This window comes from Xenia sp. Carnegie-2017, unplaced genomic scaffold, assembly GCF_021976095.1.
Source record: "Xenia sp. Carnegie-2017 unplaced genomic scaffold, XeniaSp_v1 HiC_scaffold_6, whole genome shotgun sequence".
Taxonomy (NCBI): Eukaryota; Metazoa; Cnidaria; class Anthozoa; order Malacalcyonacea; family Xeniidae; genus Xenia; species Xenia sp. Carnegie-2017.
In genome coordinates, this window is record NW_025813526.1 from 11,223,258 (window position 1) to 11,245,629 (window position 22,372).

The following is a 22,372-nucleotide window of genomic DNA, read 5'->3' on the forward strand; positions in this document are numbered from 1 at the left end:
TCATTGTCATGTTCAATCTTTGATTTGCTAACATCGACTTTGTGTGAAACGTTCTTCTTACAGCAGTTGTGGTCATCACTTTTTTGCGCCTTACATTCGTTCATCACTAGACGTCTAGACGAATATGATATTCCTCTAATCTTCTAATTTCTTGTTAGTCATCTTATTCTTCGTTATAACACATTTGCCAGAAAAAAAACAACAGTTGAACATATTTAAGTTATTTTCTAAGAACATGCTATGCGTTCGTAGTCCGTTGATTACGTGTCCTCTTAAAGAGACGAGTTCCTTATTAGCTAACCAAGCGATCTATGTTTTAACCAAGATGTTCGTCAAAGTCTTCTTTGACAATATTTTAGAACTTCTTATTCATTCTGGCATCCAATAAAATTGACTTAAAGCCAGGGAAAAGTGACTTCACTGTAAATTGTTTTGAACTTTTATTGTAAAACCGGACGTGCAATATTTCAAGTTTAGTATAAAGATTGAATTAATCATGAAGGTGCGATGACCGAATATTTCGCGTTACTTAAATTACTTCTGCTCGTCAATTCAAAACACTACAAGTCTTGTATAATGTTATGTTCTTTTCCTCAAAACTGAAGTAGATTCGCTCACCGAGTGCATCAATGTATTCATCATATTGGTTGCTATTGTACTGTGTGTAACACGCTTATTAAGGTCATCATTTTAATCGTCCAGTTGATCGTCACGTGCAATTTGCATTTACGCTAATTCAAAAAAAGGAGTTAATACTGCTAACTCCACATCAAAGTCAGCAGATACGATTTCTTATTGATTGATGCACATCACTTTACGGATTTTTCTCCTTTCTTAGTCAGATTCTTGCGACGTTTTAACCTCTGGACTAGCAGGTCATTTTTCAGGGTTTTGCCACCATTGAAAGTCACGTTACTACCTTTCTAAATTCAATACTCGTAACGCTCTTGTATTTTCCGAACTCATATGGCGACAAATTGCTTGTAAGCTCCGTTACACTTATTGCAATGGAGTACTATCAAACTATCAATCCAATGCGCAATTTGCTTGTTCTGGATTACGGGTAAGAGACTTTTCATCTTCACTGCTATATTAGTCGTCACACGAGCCCCACTAATTCTAGATGTTGAATTTACAAGCCGGACCAAGAAACAAGTCGTTCTTCAATTTGTTTCACTTTCATCCAAGTCACTTTGATTCACCTGTTTGGACTGCAAACATCTGTTAAGCGAAGGACTGCTCACGGATAATCTCAGGTGACTCTGCTCCTTCCATTGACGCCATATTCTAGCTTTAAAACTCATTTAGTATTTGCTCCGACTTACTTTCCTCTCCTGGCCATCTTCTACCGTATGACCAGGGACGGCGCTAAAAAGCTAATTGGGGTGGTGTATACTCATATTTTCCGCTGTGCCCGACTGACTTTTTTAGAAAATCAAATTACTTTCACAAGAATTTACTCGCCCACAACTGAATATATGAATTTACATACCCCTTCTCCAATTAGCGTTCTAGCGCCGTCCCTGCTTATGAGCTTCAGATGTAAATGAAAAAGAGTCATGGTGTGTGACCATGTACCTCCAAAACACCATGCTGTGCTGGATGTATGAAAATGTAGGTAAACCAAACATATTCCAAGCAAACTGAAATGTCTCAACTCAGACGTTTGATTTGTTTGCCACCCAAAAGAGGCCTGTAACTCTCCATACTTCAGATAATCGCAATACTTCTCCCTACACTCAGCATGTATACCTTCTTTTCATCTTGCCCCGATCAATCTTTGAAACGCAACACATTCGGCAGATAGAGCTTGAGACTCTTCACATTGCTATAGGATTATCACATTTCTAACCAAGGGTTTGATTTTTGAATTATCTCCCACACTGAGTATTAAATTCACCGATATGTGTTGCTTTGTATGTTCATCAATTAACATCATGATTCTTGTTGACCAAAGTTACTCTTCTGTTTTATGGCATTTTTTCGATTATCGTTAGTTCAACGTCCATCATCAAATCGCCATTAGCTAATCGATGATATCTTGATATTGTATGTCTGGCATCTGGTGACATGTGTAGTCATTAGCATCTTTACTCTTATTGTGGTCGCACCCTTACACGCTTTTCTTGTTTTCATGCCAGAATCCTTGCCGTACCATTCAATGTCTTAAACGATATGTCTACCTGAATGTTAGGCAATATAATGTAAATTTGAGCTTCTCTCGAACAACCTAGTTAGCTTTTTTTGCGCTCGCAACTATTGTCATTCATAAGTAATTTCTCCAGCCGTAATGTATTTGTGATGTAAAATTTAATATGTTAATCAAATTATATTTCATTGTAAGCAGAAGCTAGAAGGTTAATTGGAAGGGAGGGGAGTAAAAATTATCATATATTAATGTGTACTCGACTGAGTGCTTTAGTAAATTAATTGGCTGTCAAAAGTTATAGGTCTGGCACAACTGAATTTTCCTTTGTTGTTATAGTGCTTTGTATGCCATGAACATTTTAAATATTTTTTTTTAATACAGTGTATCCCTACTCCTCTTGCGTGGTTTGCACATCATTTGCCCTCCTGGTTTCAAAGATTTAGTGTTATGATGACGTAAGAGGTTTTTTAGTATTATTCATTTTATAATATTCTTAAATGGTAAATGTGGTTTTCCTGTTATGTTCTATTTGTTAATATTCTTCTGGGTTTTAAAAAAGTAACCGTCGTGGTTTTAATGCAGGTATGCTGGGGCGTCTTTTTCTTTATCTGTTTTTTTTTGCTTGTGTTTACATGCAACTGTTAATAAACCCCGAAATGTTTGCTACAGAACCTAAAATATTCAATCTTTTTAGGTTTGTCATAGAAATACCGATCCCATTCTTATTCTTTTCACCGATAAGATCCCTACGAATGTTTGCTTTTTATTTGCAGGTATTGTAGTTTAAGTTGTGCCTGTGTTCATGTTTTGTCTTGAGTCTTGAGTTTAGTTGAGCAATATTTCTAAATAAATTTCTTCAAGAATTCTTGACTTGCAATTCAGCCATGGTGGTCTGATACAAAAGAACATTTCATCAGATATATTGTTGGCACCAGCCGGCGTGGGCGAGCAACATTGTTTCGCAAATCTCAAGAGAGCGGTTGCAAGTCAAGAATAGTTTATTAAGAAACAAAAGACGTCATTTTCCCAAACAGCATAGACTTGCATTGTTGCGCGTCATGTTTGTGTTTCGTTGTATTTAATACTTATTATATCTTAAATGTTATTCATACGAAAAAATACTTTCATCGGAATGAAACTCTTTTGATTCATGTAAACAGCTCATGTGACCTTGTTTACATCCTTTAACATTTTTGTGCGTGTGTTTACATATTATATATTAAATTGTAACATGTTTTTGCTTTTAAGTTCTACCTCGTTTATTTTTTGTCTGCATGTATGTAGGTGACGTTCCAGTTGCTGATAATTGCCACAGGAAATTATAATTTCTTTAATTTGCTCACCATCGCTCTGTGCTTGTCACTTCTTCATGACAATGGTCTACCGTTTACTGGTAAGCCGTAAGAATGTTTACTTAAAGTTGTATTAATAAAAGATATTTAATAATTTTTAAATTGGAAAGTGGTTTCATTTCAAAAATTGCAGTTAAAATTTGTCGTAAATGTAAATGAAAGCGATTACCTTTTAAGCCCGCCGCACACTGGTGAACTTGCCGCGCGTACTTGTTATTCGTTACAAGTGTGATCGACAAAATTTCCTAGTGTGCGCGGAAGTTTTGAACAACATTTGTCATTCGTGACAGATGAGTCAAAAAGCGATCGCCAAGAAAATATGAACTATTTCTTGGGGGTAGACAAATTTTAGACGTATGTTGGCTTCATCCAATCACAGGGCATTCTTAATAGAGTTATCATTCCAGTATAATTCAATGAATTGAAGTTGGGAAACCATATTTAGTCCATATTTAGTCAAAATAAATTATAGCAGTTAATTTAAATTAAATTTACAACAATGGCTCCGGGGATAAGCTCCCGGTGTTTACAAAATGCTCCTTACGGCGTGCGTCTCAAACAGCCTCTGTCAACCAAGTCCAACTCCTGGCCTGCTCGTGTGGCTTTACTTCTAAGCCCGGCGGAACTGCTTTTACCGACAGGAGAAGGGGCGAAGGCGGGTCTCTGGCGCCTTAAAACCAGATGTTTCGGGCAGGTGGTGGCTCGTTAACCCAGGAAGGTAGCCCACCTAGGGGAAGGAAAGCCCTGACTCCAAACCGCCGCTGCCTTGCGGTGTACTCGGTCACGGGAAAGGCTCGGAGACGGATACTCCGAAGAAGAAAGCTGCACCTGCTGGGGCCGCTCTACACGTGGCTGCTTCTGCACCTGTGGAGCATTGAGCGTTCGTAGGCAAGAGGGCGGAGACGGGCATGCACATCCCCTCTTCACCTAAAACATTCACCTGTGCTGGTCAGGCAAGCAGGTTTGCCGGAATCAAGTGATGCAACATCCTTTTTTTGCGGCAGCTATCTCAAGTCCTGTGGCGATGGAGAAATGGTGACGGGCAGAGGATGCTGCTGGAAGTTCTTAGCCATGACTCTGCACGCAGGCGGCTGCGAATTGATGGTCGTCCGCCGTAAACCTAGGGCAGATACGGCGCCCGTATCCTCTCGCAGTGACAGAGCAGCCCTCTTTAGGGTTAGCACTGCTCGCCCCACATGGGGAAGGGGAGATAAAAGGATCCTTAAAGAAAGCCTGCCCTACTTGCACCTGGCAGGAACCGCACCTGCCTGGGCATCCAACTAAGCGGTCGTACAACGAAGGATAACAAAACAAGAAAGCGCTTAACCATTGGGGCATGGAACGTGAGAACGCTGTTGGACAGTGGAGACAGACCAGAGTGACGCACTGCTCTAATAGCAAGGTTGCTTGGACAATACCAGGTGGACATAGCCGCATTGAGTGAGACCAGACTTGCAGATGAAACTCAACTGGAAGAGGTTGGTGGTGGCTACACCTTCTACTGCATTGGGAAACCGGAAAACGCCCCAAGACACTCAGGCATGGGATTTGCCATACGCACTCAGCTCGCAAGGCGATTAGTCAGCTTGCCACATGGCATCAGCGATCGCCTCATGACCCTGCAGCTGAAACTCATGAAAGACTGCACCACAACAATTGTCAGCGCCTATGCCTCTACAATGACAAACCCAGATGAAGTGAAGGAAGCCTTCTACGAAGAGCTGAACCAGCTACTCTCCAGTGTTGACTGCAGAGACAAACTCATCATCCTTGGAGACTTTAACGCACGAGTTGGAGTAGACTACACCATATGGCCAAACATCCTGTCTCGCCATGGAACTGGCAAGTGCAACTCCAATGGCCTGATGCTACTATCTCTGTGCGCACAGCACGAGCTAACCATTACTAAAACTCTCTTTCAACAAGCTGACAAGCTGAAGAAAACATGGATGTACCCTCGCTCCAGACAGTGGCACATGCTTTACTGTCCGAGACGTGACATGCGACGTGACATGTGACGTGACATGTGACGTGACATGTGACGTGGGAAGTGACATGCTTTACTAACCGCAGAGACGTGCACATCATACGCTGCATGCGTGGTGCCGACTGTTAGTCTGATCACCGCCTGCTACGGAGCAAGATGAACATCCAGCTCGCCAGAAACAACAAATCAGCAAGACAGTCCATTGAGGAAGTTGAATGTAGCTCGCATTCCACCCAACAATGAAGAGCTGCAAGAGAAGCTAGAGGTAGCACTGGGAAACATTAAAATCACGGGTGAGGATATAGAGGAAGAATGGAGCACCTTCAAAGAAGCCGTCTACAACTCTGCAGCGATCGTCCTTGGATACCTTGAGCGAAAACATCGAGACTGGTTTGACGAGAATGACGCTGAGATCAACAGGCTTATTGACAGGCTCCATAAGGCTCACAGCGACCTTATAGGGGACAAAGCTCGCGAGAAGAAGAAGCAAGACTACCCACAAGTGAGGCAGCATGTGCAACACAAGCTGCGGGAAATGAAGAACGCCTGGTGGGAAAAGAAAGCCGAAGAAATCCAAGTGGCAGCTGATGCTCACGACTCAAAAAAGCTCCACGATGGGCTTCGCGCGGTGTACAGTCCAAAATCGTCAGGCTCTACCCTCATCAGGTCTGCAGACCGAACGACACTGCTAAAAGACAAAGCTTAAATACTTTCACGCTGGGCTGAACACTTCAACAAACTGCTGAATAGAGAGTCACAGATGAACGAAGAAGCCATTGAGTCCCTCCCCAGCTGCCAATCAAAGAGGAAATTGCCGACCCACCCACCAGAGACGAGGTTGCGAAAGCCCTCAAGCAGACAAGGTCTAGAAAGGCTCCTGGGGCTGATGGCACTCCAGCTGACGTCTACAAGAACGGAGGCCAGGCACTCCTGGACAAACTGACATCCCTGTTCCAGGAGGTTTGGAAAGTTGCCAAGGTCCCTCAGGACATCAAAGATGCTGCCGTCGTGCACATCTATATGAGGAAAGGCGATAAGACCTCACGTGACAACCATCGAGACATATCCCTCCTCTGCATCGCAGGCAAGGTTATGGCCCGAGTAGTCCTCAACAGGCTAATCACAAATGTTGCCGAGGCCATCGTCCCTGAATCTCAGTGTGGTTTCCGTGCAGACAGGGAAACTACTGACATGGTTTTCGCCATTCGCCAGTTACAGGAAAAGTGCCGCGAGCAAAACAAGGAAGTCCACATGGTCTTCGTAGACGTAACTAAGGCATTCGACACCGTTAATCGGCATGGCCTTTGGAGGATCCTTGGAAAATTTGGGTGTCCAAAGAAGCTAGTCTCTCTGGTAGCCTCCTTTCACGATGGCATGCAGGCAAGAGTCCAGGAAAGTGGGGAGACATCGGACCCATTTCCTGTGAAGAACGGTGTGAAGCAAGGTTGTGTTCTTGCCCCCAATCTCTTTTCCATCCTGCTCGCAGCGATGCTGCTTGACGCCTTCCGTGACTTAGACAAAGGGGTGTACATTCAGTTCCGTACTGATGGAAAGTTCTTCAACCTCAGAAGACTTCAGGCCAAGACCAAAGTCTACGAGGCACTCCTGCGTGAATTTCTCTTTGCAGATGACTGTGCACTAGCCGCCCACTCTCATGAAGACATCCAGTGCATAACAGACCGCTTCGCAACTGCATGTGATCGCTTTGGGCTGACCATCAGCCTTGGCAAGACTGAGACCCTGGTCCAGCTTCCACCATCCCAGACTCGTGACACCTCACCACCACCTCCTGTCATCATTAACTACACCAACATCAAGACTGTTGATGTTGGCAGCAACATCAACAGTGGCAGCAACATCAGCAACAATGGTTCCCTGGACGCAGAGGTAACGCTGCGTATTGCAAAGGCCAGTGCTGCTTTCGGCAGACTAAAGAGAAGACTCTGGCAGGAACACGGCATCAAGATCGTCACCAAAATTGCTGTTTACAGGGCTGTGGTCCTGAGTGTTCTGCTGTACTGCTGTGAAACCTGGACCACTTATCGCAGGCACATACAACAGCTGGAACAGTTCCACCAGCGCTGCCTGAGAAAAATCCTCTGCATCAAGTGGCAGGACAAAGTGTACAATCTTGAAGTCCTTGAAAGGTGTGGACTCCCCAGCGTTGAGAGCTTGATCATCAAATCTCAACTCCGATGGACAGGCCATGTCGTAAGGATGGATGACAGCAGAATCCCAAAGATGCTGCTGTATGGTCAACTACAAGACGGGAGCCGTGTCCAAGGAAGACCGCTGAAGAGATACAAAGACACCCTTAAAGCCAACATCAAGAGCTGCAACATAGACCCAAACACTTGGGAGGAATTCGCGGGAGACAGACTGCAGTGGAGGCATCTATGCTCCCAGGGCGTTCGGAACTTCGAAGCCGGTAGAGCAGCCGCCATCAAGGAGAAGAGGGCCCGAAAGAAGCAACGCTCTGCCCCTCTTGTCTCGTACCCCTGCAGCGTTTGCGGACGTTCGTGTGCATCACAAATTGGCTTCCATTCACACATGAGGTCCCACTCTCGTAGATAGACCTGCATGCCTACTCATCTGTCGCTCCGACAGGAGAGTCCATCATCTTTGTGTTTCAGATATTTATTAAGTTCTATTGTTAAATGCTTTTTCTACGTCAATATTCAATGACCCGTACTTCCATCTTTTCTCGGGATATACACTCTTTTCAGTTATGCTTTATACCATGTAAAATTTTCTGTATGCTTAACAGTTTACCTGTTTTGCGTCAATCTTCTTCAGATGCTAAAGCTATATTGCAAAATTCTGACTACTACAGTGTTAACTATGGACTTTTTGTATTTCGTTTCATCATTTGATTTCATTTCATTTGATTAATTTTGCTCTTCTACAGTGCTCGTTTCTGCTCTTTTTTCATTTTGTCATTCTTCATACCAACACTTTCGTTTACACCCAGATCTACAATACTTTCTCGTCGTCCATGCAATTCTTCTCTTTTGTGTCATCAGTAATGTTTCCAGTTGAGATTAGTTTGCCTGTTTTGAAACTGGCTTTGGAACAACTTTCGAGTGCAAATTCCATACCTATCTTCACTGAATTGTTTCGCGATTTTCAGTTCATTATTTTGTTCTTTCTCGTTACTTCCAATTAAATTTAGATTAAATAAAACAGGCTACTGTTTGGTTCGCTTGTGATTGACCTCTTGTAGCTTTACTTAGATGTAGTCAGAAATACAATACAACAAGAGGAGAAAGAATCTCCCTGAGTTATTCGTCATAATCTCGATGTGATCTTCTGTGATCCAATTACTCATTATCATTCTCTTGAGCAAAATTAGTTTTTTTTTAATGTGTTAATGCGTAACAACTTCAATGTCCGACTTTGCATCTCTGCACATTATATCGAAGCCCTTATTTTCTCTTTAATGTCTTCTGTGATCGTTTTGCGAATAGTCAACTTAACCTTTTAGCTTTTCTGGCAATATAACTTTTTTTGCATGATTGTATTTTCTTTTTGTGTGTTTCGATGTAAGCACTTTCTGTGAGTTGTTTATTGTTTTGAGGGTTCTATGTGTTTTTCTTCTGTGGTTAGAAATGCTTGCTTATGCATACTGTTAAATGTTTTTACAAAGTTTTTTTCTGGCATTATAGTTATACTCTTTCATTTATCAAAACGTATCTGAAATTTGCAGGAATATACATGTTAGTATAATTGTTATAGTGCAATTATTTCACGTAATGAATATAATTGTTCTGAACTATAACAATTGGGAAATGTTACCAACATTATTTTGATGTAATAATGAAATGGTATGAGTATTATTGTGAAATTTCCCGGAATGTAATGTTAGTATTTATGTTAGGAATATAATAGCGATTTGTTAATTAATCTATTTATTTCCACGATTTTTTATTTAGGCATATTGTCTTGTGAACTTAAAAGAAGATGTCGCGTTTTTAATGTTATTGTTAATACCATCAGGAAGTTGATTGTACTGGTTGTTGCATTTGTCTTCGTTTATTGGATCCAGCATTTATTTTTAGTGGAATTTGATAGCAAAAATATTATCATCACAAAAATAGGCCAGGAAAGTTTGTTTCAGTTCATTCTCATCCATATATAACTCAAAATGAAACATGTTTATTTTTTTAGTTTTAGGTTTCTTGACCTGATATTAAACACTTGGCGTTTTCTTTTTAGGTTTTACATATTCCCAGTTTGTTGTTGCTCTGAAGACTATTGTTCCATTTTCTATTTGGGTTGGAGCACTGTCTCTTGGTTTTGTCATTTTTCAAAGTTTGTTGAGGTTTGACGTTTTGGCTGCCGTTTTGATAACCTTAGCGATAGACTTCTTTAGAGTCAAGTGGGTTAAGGTTAAGCTAATCGAAACGTCAGTTAATATCAACACCAATACTCCTTCTCAGGAATCTACTAACTTGGACGCGATCTACATCTGCAAACATTTGAAAGATACTACCTAGCTTAAACGGTTAAATCTTATACTTTGTTACGTATATTGTATACAAATTGCTGAAAAAAGGAACATTGAAATGTACTAACTGCACGAAATTTTCCTTTTTGATGCTTCGATAAATAAGACGTGAAGACAATTTAAAAATTCCAAGATAAGAGAGGTTTTGTTAAGTTTTTGTCGTGTTCTCTCCACGATATCTTCCACGATTTTTGTATGTGTCTTTACTTATATTACATGGACGCGTGAATGAGTTCATTTACTGCTGATCATTAACTCTTTAATATGGAATAAGTTTTTCACAGTTGAGTTTTATTATGTTTGTTATTATTGCTTATTTACTACAATGCCACTTAAAGGGTTGTTCAAAGTATAGTCGCTCCCAGTTGCTTCTGTTTTGAATGCCATCTCTGACAACAAAAGTTCTTTAAACATACACCTGTTTACGTGCAGTTTTGCAGTTTTTCGACGCTTTATGTTTTTCATATGCGTATAATTGTTTCAAAATTCATGTTCTAGCGCAAATGATATCGTGTTTATGAACTCTTTAAGTGGCTTGATTTTTTTTCAGTTCAGTCTTGTTTCGTGATTGTTTTGGATCTGCTACATTGCCAATTGTTAATCCGTTTTTCTTTTCATAAATCTTACATGAGTATTTTGTTTTAGATGTTGTCAGCAAGAGCAAGTTTTGGACAAAATTTTTTCTCTTGTTTTATGTTGTGTGAAAGCTGGCGTAGCCATTTGGTTGTTTAGTATCAGTTTGGTAATTTTTTTATTTGTATAGTGTTTTCATTTTTGCCCAACAAAACACAAAGTTTAACTCAAAATTCCTCCTGATCAGGTTCCGTATTCAGCTCTTGATGAAGATACACAACATAATGTTTGGCCTGTTGTTAGAAAATGGCACAGCCAAATTGATCAGTTTCATATTGTAAACTCATACGGTCTTTTTAGAAGGTAAGATTCTTCAACACGTAAAATTTCATTAAACTTGATAAATGAACATATGCTTATTTTACGATTTTAAAGGTAAGTTAGGGTCTTTGCTATTTCTTTCTATTTCAACATGGCTCCTATCAAATGTGATTGTGCTATTATTCTCGAGAGTGTATTGCGCAATTTTTTTTCCCTAAATATTATGAAAACTATTAGATTTCTCGTTGGAGACAGTATGAAAAAAGCTTTGTGTGCTTTCACGCATTTACACACTCTAAAAACATCTGGGTCAGATACGACCCAAATTGGGTCAAATCGTTAACTCCTTACTGGTTATGATGCCATCGACGCAAGTTGGGTTAAACTGACCCGGAAACCCTGGTCAAGATATGTGACTTGGATTTCCGCGTTAAATGCTTTTAATAAACAACAGTAAATTTTTGCTTTAAAAACACCTGCAAATGTTTTTAGTCATGTTAAAAATCGACAAGTCTATCAATACAGCAGTATAATCGTCTTTAAAAGATGAACGTAAGAACCAACTGTAAAACGTATAATCTATAAAGCAGCTAAATACAACACAATTATTCATTAGTATATAACTGGTGATTAAGAAATTGTTATATACATATGTCTCGATGACCGCGATATTTACTTTAAAGCAGCTAAAGCTAATTGTAAGATGGTCTCACACTACCAAGGATAACGAACGTCTTCCACATAAAACGGTTAAAGCATACTTGTATAATTTTCCGCAAACTATGTTGCTCTCCTATAAAAATTTTCAGAATTTTCTCGCCTACCAAGTGAAAAATCATGCGGATCGAGATGTTCTAGATTTTTTGCTAGATACAAAGAAATGGAAACTGAAGTATTTCTACTCTGCAAATTCCTAAATTTTTTTAGGCAAGCTAAATCTAATCGCTCTGACAAATAGTTAAGAACATGCTAACAACAGCAGAAACATGATTTTTGATCTTGTGATATTTTGCACAGTATTATGACGTTCAAACTCAATTTCGTAAAACAAAAGTTCGTTATAAAATCTGTTTTTTCAAAGACGAAACTTAAAACGTGATGTATGTTTGTGACAGAACTTAAAAGCATTGCATTTTGTTGTGCGTTATAGCCTACTTCCATTTTCCCAACAATGTGAATCGAGAAACTGATGATTAGCACTGTTGATTTACCCCATGTTTTCGTGGCTATTTCTTTGAAGTATATTCTTGCGCCGGCAGTTGAAATCATATCTCGTATGATCAATAGAAAGACTTCTCGCTCAATAATATTTTCTATGGAAAGAGAAAATATTTGTATGAACGAGAATTGTTCTTTTAATCGTACAGCGAACGTGTTTTTTTTTTGCAGAAAGTTCGAGTTTACAAACTGTTGATAAAAATAAGTGCTCAACTTCTAAAATATCAACCAACGACGAAAGATTTCCTAAATTGTTTTTCTTTCAAACATTTGTCGATTTAAACCTTGCTTCGCTGCTCTAAAAACAATTCATAGTCAGGCAGATAGCTACTGGTATGAACACTTACGGTTTTTTGGGACAATTCAATTTTGGATTAATGTATAGTTTGTTAAACTCGATTCCGCATGTTGGACAACTGAAGCGATGATTCCCTCAACATTTTTCGCTTCACTTCATTGTATTCAATTTGTTTGCCACCATGTTTTATGCTTATTTCATGCAAAATGCAAGCCCACAATGAATTTTGACCAGCGCCTAATAGGAAACGTTATGTCATATGGGTGCATTCATCAGATTGAAACATAAAAACGTGCGTCAGGTAATTTTTACTATTGAAGGAACGAATATTTCCAAAAAGTGTAAATCAAAGCGATTTGATATAAGTTTGACTTAAGTACCATCTCAAAAACGAAAGAAAGTCAAAAGCAATGCTTGCATCATACATTGTCGAAACCAAATGACCGAAGCTATAACGAATTTAAGTGAAAAATCTAAACAAGCAGTTTATGAAGCGGCCCAGGCTAGAAAAGATAAGAGGGGTTGAAATACTTCTCTCCTAGAGAGAGGATTTGCCAGGACTTGGTTACAGTTTTCACTGACACGCTATCAGAAAAATCAGAACTACACGCACAGCAAGGCATTAACCAAGATAAGTTTGGAAAACAGGATACAGTACAGATTTATAAAAGTCAGTCTCAAATGTCAACGAGGAAGGCTGATGATTTTAATAATCCTTTTTTATGCGTTTGGAATGTTACTCGCATTATTTACCGCATTATATGTCTCGTTTATATTTTCAGAAAATAAAGGAAATAGGAGTGTGATTTAGTGATTCCTACATGTATAATAAGTTATACATTATAAGTAAAATGTGCCAACGTGTATCACAAAACAGTAACATTGAATAAAGAAGACGTTTTCACTATCCAAGAAAATTATTTGATGACTATGAATGCTATATTTGCGAAAAAAAGAAAACCACTATAGCGGACACAAAGCATTACAAAACTGTGAAACTAAAAATGGCTCTCGAAATTTGCAGCAAATGCTTATTTCAACTCCAGAGATCTCAATCTTATGTTGTAGAAGTCGCAATTACTGTTTGTCAAACAAAAATAACACAGGAACTATATTATCTTCGGATTTGTTACCCCGATTTTACTATAGAAAACGATATGCACAACAGAACCATAGTTATTGGTATTTTGGTATGTTTCCTTATTGTTTTGCGGATCTGGACTTTATTGTTTTGCAGATTTCTCTACCCAACTACTTTTAACTTGGTTTTTTCATATTGCTCATAAATATCAGCCATGCGCATCATTTCACCACCATTAATAACTTTTTTCTCAATAAAAGCAACTCCTAGAACTACTGGTTTGGTTCTGTTTTCTCTTGGTTCTGTTTTTTTTTTTTTGTTCTGTTTTGCTACGTTTTGTTTCATCATAGAAAAGAACATCCGAAATTTTTAGCTACAGAAAAATGTCAAGGGTATTTTTGTAGGTCAAGTGCAGTTTAGCGGACGCTTTATGTCGCTGATCATCGGAAACGGGCTGCAGGCTCAGACTAATGAAAATTCTAAATAGCATGTTAATATTGTCACATAAGATCATTTCATTTAGCTTCATACTTCGCAAAGTCAACACATTTGCCTTGCTAATTCAAAACGCGATAATTACCCCCAGTGAAGCGATACACATACAAGCGATACAAACATATTAAGTCTGAAGGTTTGGTTTTCAGCAGACTCCCGACCTTCGCAGAAACATATGAGCTACACGCTCATGTATCAATCAGTGCTCTAGTAACAATTCCATTTACTTTCAGTGATACAGAAGGAAAAATGTCCTCGCCCACTCCGTTTGAAGTCAAGGTAGCCTTTTGCACTTCACTTATCTGTGATTTGTCGCATATCGAGGTATGGTATCTTTTGTGGCAGGTTTGACACGATGTTTTCCTTGGAAACTGTGCAGCGCGGTGGTTCCCAATGGCGCAGTTGAAGCACAGCTTTTTTTACCAGGATTTGCTTTCTGTCAGCTACAGCGGTTAATTTCGTGCAGTCGACAGCTTTATGATCGTTGCTATCGCAATATACTCACCCTCGGGGTTTGTCTGTTTAGTTAGTAAGATATGCTCTCTCTCTTTCTCTACGTTCCCAGACTTCATCATCCTTTAAGTTTCGACTGGTGTCCACTGGGTTACGTCGTAGATAAAGGAGTAATGCTTCCGCCAGTTGATCCAAGTAGTCCGTGATCTGTGCCTCAAATATATGCTTTAAAAATGAGTTTCGTTGGACACCTCAAGAAAGGGCGCAAAATTTTCGAAATATATAGAAAGTCACTTGCTGTTTGATATTCTTTTTATTGTCACTTCTAGAAAGATGCAGTTTTTTAGTATTTTGCGGTTGAATTTCAAAATTCATCGCTCCTTCAATTTTGAATGTCGCCATTTTTTTGTTGCGGAACTCTATGTGTCTAACTGCCGTTGTCATGGTGAGACAAATTTATTTACGGGCGCCATCTTGAAAGGTGGCAAAAAGGCGAGACTCTTAATAAAGTCCAAGTAAAATGTAAGTTTTAAATGAAGAATTCTGTCGAAGATTTTGGAAGCAAACATAAACTGTCACCTTTGCACTTATGTATCAACATAGGAGAAGCCTGTTTTAGACCTAAATCTTGTCAGTTTTAAGAACTTATGGTTAAATCGTGCGCAACTTCACTTTTCGAAGGATAGCAACGCATCTTTCCATAAATTTTTCCTTAAACACTAAAGCTTGGTAAGAAATCGATCATTACCAATGAAGAATTTTATGTTAATAAGCTTTTAAAGAGGCACATTATTATGCATAGGCCTAAGATAAATGTAAAAATTGTAGAACAAACATTTAGTAGCTTACAGCTATGTTACAGATGCCATAAAGTACGTGCCTTTCTGATTAACCTGCCTTAACTGATGCAAGAGCAAAAATAAAGTTTTAAAAGTATTGCTATCAGGCTATTAGACTCACTAAATAAAAAAATTGCTTCGATGCAATGTTTTGACCACTCTTTCTGCAAGGTCACTCAACATAGGATACGTGAAGTCCATTCTTTACTTTGGAAGAGTAGAATTCTGAAATTTCTCTTTTTAAATATAGAAGGACAACAATTTTTTTTGGTTTTGTAGAAGCTGCACTAAACATTAAAGTGCTTGCTCACTTACTTCTAACAGAAGATCTTGTCTCTATTGCATACCGATCTCCCAAAACCATCTTTAGTTGCTGTTTCCATGCATTGTCTATATAAAAATGACTTCAAAAATAATTCAGATATTCTTTATTTTAAATCAAAATTATAAACTTTTATCGAAGGACACAGAGTAAATTAGTAAACTATTTGTATAGATCAGAATCACAACTACATTTCTTGTTGAGAAATATATATACAGGATCACTTTTTCAATCATTGTTCCAGAACTCTTCCACTCTCCTTTTCATGGTATGCAAAGACAACTTTTATCTATGAAAGTCCTTGCTAATCAAATATACAATAAAACAAAGTTTCACCTCAAGCAAAAAACCCAGCTTTCTGTCTTTTGAAATGGCTTGCTGAAAAATGTTCTTTGAGTATAAAGCCTTAAGTGAAGATTAACAATCATCACAACCTGTGAAAGAGATTGTTGAAAAATACAAAAGTTTACCACTTCTGACATATTGTAAACAAATAGTAGCTAAGTTTGTTCTAAGAATCATATAATGTTGAGTTCTAGCTTTGTGTTTTGAGATTTTATGCTTCTTAACTGAGATTTTTAACTTCTTTTTGCAAAATACCTCTCACTTGTATACAGAATGCAATAAGAATGACTTTAGCAATATTTACAATAACTCTTGATTAGCAATGGAAGTTTATGGAACTTACATCGTTCTTCATTTTTGTAACAACCTGCGCTTTGGCCTTTCTGTTTACAACCACAAATGGATGTTACTCCTCCGGATGAAAATGGGTGGCAAACGAATGACGGGAGACTACAAGTCTGAAATCGTATGGATGACCATTCCCCTAGCCCCGGATTCCCTACTTGATCACGTTCATTGTGGTTGTAAGACTGGCTGCAACGTGGCTGTAACTCCCAACGTTGTTCATGTAACAAAGCCGGAGTGAAGTACACATATGTATCGTCGTGAACTGCAAACACGAATGTAGATATTGATGACAATGATGTTGAGGAAGAGGAGTATTTAGATGATGACATTGACGGCGAATTCGAGGCATATCTTTAAAAAAAGGGCGCCTTTTTTGCACAATACGATTATAACTTTTAAAATATTATCTTCGCAACAATTGCTAAAATCCAGCCTAATGCACGAGTGAAATATTTATTTCTTTTTGGCGTTTTATTTATCTTCCCTTTATTATCGTGCGGAATAACTGTCTATTAGGTCAGGCACTAGCACACAAAGTATATTTAACATGAAGTTTCCAGGGAAAAATGGCGGGTTCCGAAATTGTAATGAGCTACAAATTTTAAAATTTTAATGTAATATAGCAATAAAACTGCAGCTTTTTGGAGATGACAAGAAGTAAAACTGCGTTAAGCATGTAAAACTCCATCTGTCTTGAATTTTTCACGACCTTTCTGGAGGTGTCCAACGGGAATGAAAGAAAATCGGTCACAGATCACGGACTAAAGTGCCACGTTTTTCAGTCACCATCCGACCTTACCAGGTCACCCCGTATCGCTGGCAGCTTGTTGATGGTCACCATCGTAGAAACCCTTAATTTCGTTCAACCTTTTGAGCGATCGCAATGATTGCACGCATTATGTTAACTTGTCCCTGAAGTCAGCAACCTTTCTTGCATTTGCTGTTGAGATGTGCGGCAGACTCAAAATCTCTTTTACGTACGCCTTTACCAGCTCTGATTCTTTGCCATACTTCTCCTCCAATATAGCCTTTGCTGTATTATAACCTTCGACCGTGAATGGTAAGGATTCTACTTCACGTTTAACTTTGTCTCGGCGAAGTTCTCTAAGGTACGAAAACTTAGTTATACTTGCTAGTCCAGTCTTCTCGATGGATTCTGTTAACTGTCCCCAAAATCGCTGCCAATCCATGTATTTTCCATGGAATATTGGATATTACGAGCTTTCGAAGTTTCGTTTCCACTTGTTTTGAATGCGCATCCCTCGAGGAACTTTCTTCACTTAACTTCGCTTGGCGTTCAGCATCAAGTTTCAGTTTAGCTAGGTGTAGATTTAAGTCGTATTATAACTGCCTCTCACGCCCATTTCTCTCTTTTTCGGATTCGCTATTTTCTCGCTGTTCCTCTAATCGCTTTAAGTTGTTATCTGCCTTCTCGATCTCGTCTTCAACACCAATATTCCATGCTGTAACTTCGTCCTCGCTCACTTCTTGTTCGATTTTAAAAGGTTCTACGTTTCGTCTCAAAGTTTCTAACTCGCTTGTTAGAGCCTTTACCGCTTCCAGTTGCCGTTTGTTTGCAGAATCTTTGTTAGAACTAATAACCGAATCAGTTCTCTTGCATGTCATTTTAAGTTGTTTTAATTTGACGCCGCAATCCGCTATCAAATTGCTGTCTGCCATTTCTGTCAACAGCTTGGTTCGAATATAGTCAGATTTCCTCACAAACGCTTGAATCCTGTCGGAGGTGACACGTTTCACAAATTACCTGCCTCCCCGGTATGGATCTGCGAAAAGTCTCATGAAACTTACAACACAAAGTCTCGTATGTTTAAAGGATATAATGTCATGTATCACAACTCGCTACGAACAGTTATCTCGACTACACGTGAAAGAAAAGTGACACTTTTCTTGGCATGCTATGCCCTTTTATTTTCATTGGTTGACTGTAGTCAAATCTACTTCCCGTCACGCGACCTAAACTATAACGATTGTTTTCTATTTCCAACATGTCCATCTGTTGATATTTTAAACTTATTTTGTAATTTAGAATGACGGGCGTTGGTGGAAGGCCTGAAATAGGTATTGAAGGAAGTGATTCTCTTGATGGTCCATGGCAGGTAGCTATATCGTGATATGGTGTTGTGATATGGTGAAGTTAGAGTTAAATTGACTGCGCTTCCAAGATAAGATTATATTTAATTTCCACGACTAAAAACTTTTCTTCTATGTTTCATCAGAAAGCCACATCCGAGATTTTAGCAACAGAAAAATATCAAGGGTATTTTTGAAGGTCAAGTGCAGTTCAGCGGACGCCTTATGTCGCTGATTATCAGAAACGTGCAACAGGCTCAGACTATAAAAAAAAAAGATTGCAATTACAGCAATAAAGTAGAAGCTTAAATTTTATTTCAAACTTTGAAAGTCTGACCCTTGCCTTAACCATAAACTAACCATAACTCATATTCTAACCGTAAAATGGATTTCTATAGCGTTCCTTTTACTTTTTATTTCGTTAAAGAGTGAAACGGCGTTTTGCTGTAGGTTTTGTTATTGAGTAGCATTTCCCGCCATTTGCTGCAACATGTGCCACAGTCTTCGTGATCACCGCAAAATACATACTGGTGTTCGCTAAGATTCTCTCTAGCGAATTATGTAATGATGTATGTGTGTTTGTGAGCATTCATGCTTACTTCGTGTTTGCTATTTTTTTAGGAGTACAATTTCAAATACAAACCTGGAGATGTGAACAATTTGCCGCCATTTTTACGTATTATTGTATATATCGCTTAGATTAAAGATCAATCATTCTTAAAGAGCTTTCAACACTATATTTATATAAATTCACGAGTGTTTCTCTATCAATAAAACACCATAACAGAATAGGGTAATCATGATAAGATAAATATTTTTTTGGAATGTTTAGTTCCCCACCAGCCTAGACTAGATTGGCAAATGTGGTTTGCAGCTCTTGGTAGCTATCACCACAATCCTTGGTTTGTTCATCTTGCCTACAGACTACTATCTGGTGAACGCGCTGTTCTGGATTTAATGGCTAAGAACCAAACATTGAAAAAGCCCCCTCGTTATGTTCGAGCAATTCTTTACAAATATCATTACACAAAAGTTTCTTGTAATTCTTTGATTGAATTCGTTCGAAAAGCAAGGTATTAAATGCATCATGTCATTTTCGTTATAACCACTCAGCGAATTTTTACTTGTAAGATTTCTTACTGCTTTAGTGCCGACCTTATAGTATACTAGTTTATCCAACTTTGCCAGTATCTGCAATATTCTTTATTATTATTTCTAAAATTTGCATTGTATTTAAATCATCTAAAATACCCGAAAATAATTATTTTGTCTGCTGCGCAGCAACTGCAACGGACAGTTGGTTTTTGAGCTTCATTTTTAATTTCGAAAAAAGACAAAAAACATCTGCAGAGACGTGCACTGTATGTAGCCAAGAGACATTTACAGCAGATATAATTGCCTAACATAAAAATATGGCCATTGATAAATAGATTTTGTAACAATAACGTTTTATCTTTGACTTAAGACATCATCAGATTGAAATATACGTACATAGGTAACATAATTAGATGACATAAGTACTATTTGTACGATATTTCCAGAGTTATATGTTACAAGATATAGTGATAAAAGTGTGGTGAAATTTGTGTGTTAAGAGATAGAGTGGGGTTGAATAGAATAACTAAGACTCTCACTCAATCAACTCGATGGACTTTCTTCAAAAAAGTGTAAATATTTTTCTCATCTTTGCTTTGAATTCATCTTTGCAATGTATTAATATAATCAATAGAATTGTCCTTTTGAAAAACGCAATGACGTCACAAATTGACGCCGCTGAAAGAACCACGTATCAATAGGGCGTCAAAAATTCTAACTTTTGTCAGATATTTCTCCTTTATTTTTTATAAGCATAAATATTTTACCGAATAGCAATAAATAGTTGTATCTTTTATAAGAGCCAATGTTTATTTTCGATTGGAATTCCCCTTTAAGGAAATCAAGAAAGATAGGTGCATGTATAGGAGTGGCTAGACATTTCTTTAACTTAGGCATTTCTTTAACCATGATTTCTCGTGGAAAGACATGAAGATATATTGCGAAGAGGGGGCCCTAAGGTACAATAACGATTTTTTGATACATACAGCCATTCAATGTGTAACTATACAATTTTAACTGAAAGTGACAGAAGTTTGGTGAATTTAGAACGGTTATAACCGTGGAAGCGAAAACTATCAAAAAATATGTAATTGGTGATTATCTCAAAGGTTTTGTCTACTGGACTTTCCACGAGAAATCATGGTTAAATAAATGTCTCTCTCATTTCAAGCCACTCATATACTGACTATACGTTGATGACTGTTTCCTGCTCTTGAGTTCCTTAGAACATGTACCTCTCTTTCTTGATTTCCTTAACCAACAACATGCAAACATTCTTTTCACTTCCGAATTAAAAAAAAGGACGGTAATCTTCCCTTCCTCGTCGTCAAAATCGCGTGCTATACTGGCACATTCTCTGTTTCTGTTGTTCTAAAACCCACTTTCGCCTGTCTTTTTACAAACTTCCATAGCTTCAGTCTTGTAACATACAAAGCTCCTTATTTTCTTGTCTTGTTCCCTGAACTTTCCATCTTTTCTCCACCTACGAGAATTTTCATCGTCAATTTGAAGTCGTCTTAAATAGCGTCCCTTCCCAACTCTTGATTAACTTTTCCGACGTTTCCTTAATAACTTTCTCCAATCTAAACCTCGTATGCACACTTTACTAAAGAAAGTCATGTATTTTCTTCTTTCCTTCACCGGCTCATCACTGTCTTTAGATTCGCACCCAAATCACTAGACCATGCAATGTTGATTATTCTCACCTCAATATTCGTTTTGTCTTTAGCTCTTCCACACGCCTTTCGTGCTTCTTTCCTTTAAAGGTTGAGTCCCAAAACTTCTGACATCTGGTGTTGTATATCTAGTTAGGTTTCGACACTGCTTGACACGCGCAATTTTACACACCAGAGTATCGGAGCATTTGAGTATCTCTCCTTTGAAAAGAAAACCTTTATGCAGCCCAATCAATTCCAGCGTTCTATCCTATCTGAAAACAACTAATCACTCCACCGACTTTGACGACTTCAAAATTGTGCCATCCTCTCCTAATACATATGAACTATCCATCCACGACAGCCTCTTCATCTCCAAGTTACTAAATCTTATGTAATTCTATTCAACCCTACTTTCCTAATGCATATGAACTATCGATCCACGATAGCCTCCTCATCTAAAATCTCATGCAATTATACTCAACCCCAATCTATTAAGACACATGCAAATCTCACCACACTGTCATCCCACTCATCGTTTTATATCACTATATCATATAACTTAACACTTTTGTAAACATCGTATAGTTAGTATATGTATTGTCTAACTTCCTATGTGTATGTATTTGAATCTGTTGATGTCTTAAGTAGACAAGGCGTTAGTTGTTGATAAAACAAACATTTATCCATGGTGATATTGAAAGTTGTATGTTTGGCAGTTATCTTCATACTAAGAATTCGCTTTCAGCCTGATTGTCATAACATTTAGTACTGAATCTTGACACGTGCTTTATAAACACATGAAAAACATGTGATTTGGACGAGATTTGAACTCGCACCTTCGGAATACCAGTCCGGCCCTCTACCTGTTGATCTACCAAGCTCAAAGGTGTTGGAGTCGAGGCATATCCTTTTTGAACTGCATATGGACAGTAAGGACTAGTACGCGTTAAGCAAAGGCAATTTTAAATTTTATATGAGCTTCAGTTTCTTTTCAAATACAATGAAAAATGTATTTTCTTAGTTATGCTTGTTTTCTTGATTGGGTGTTTTATTTGTAGGAAGGTAAAATCATTTTGGTGGCGAGAATATTCTGGGGAATATCTTCCTCCATTGTCTAAATCTGAACCGAGTATGCTTCAATTTCTGAATCATTATGGCTTAGGACCTGTAAGTTATACCTGCATGTGCTTTATTTTTGTCTTTCAATTTGTCATCGCCCGTTTTTGTGTGTTAATTTTGT

General features: G+C 38.3%; 1 protein-coding gene across 1 annotated transcript in view; it reads left to right on the plus strand.

The window, feature by feature from the left end:
- Positions 1–22,372, plus strand: part of LOC124457109 (lipase maturation factor 2-like) — a 28,584-nt gene that overhangs the window by 5,045 nt on the left and 1,167 nt on the right. The window contains exons 7-17 of the mRNA XM_047007398.1: positions 2,531–2,604; positions 2,844–2,922; positions 3,434–3,542; positions 9,421–9,618; positions 9,680–9,809; positions 10,641–10,737; positions 10,816–10,931; positions 18,336–18,405; positions 19,001–19,055; positions 19,212–19,452; positions 22,191–22,299. Coding sequence (XP_046863354.1) covers positions 2,531–2,604; positions 2,844–2,922; positions 3,434–3,542; positions 9,421–9,618; positions 9,680–9,809; positions 10,641–10,737; positions 10,816–10,931; positions 18,336–18,405; positions 19,001–19,055; positions 19,212–19,452; positions 22,191–22,299 — 1,278 coding nt within the window. The remainder of the gene's footprint in view (positions 1–2,530; positions 2,605–2,843; positions 2,923–3,433; positions 3,543–9,420; positions 9,619–9,679; positions 9,810–10,640; positions 10,738–10,815; positions 10,932–18,335; positions 18,406–19,000; positions 19,056–19,211; positions 19,453–22,190; positions 22,300–22,372) is intronic.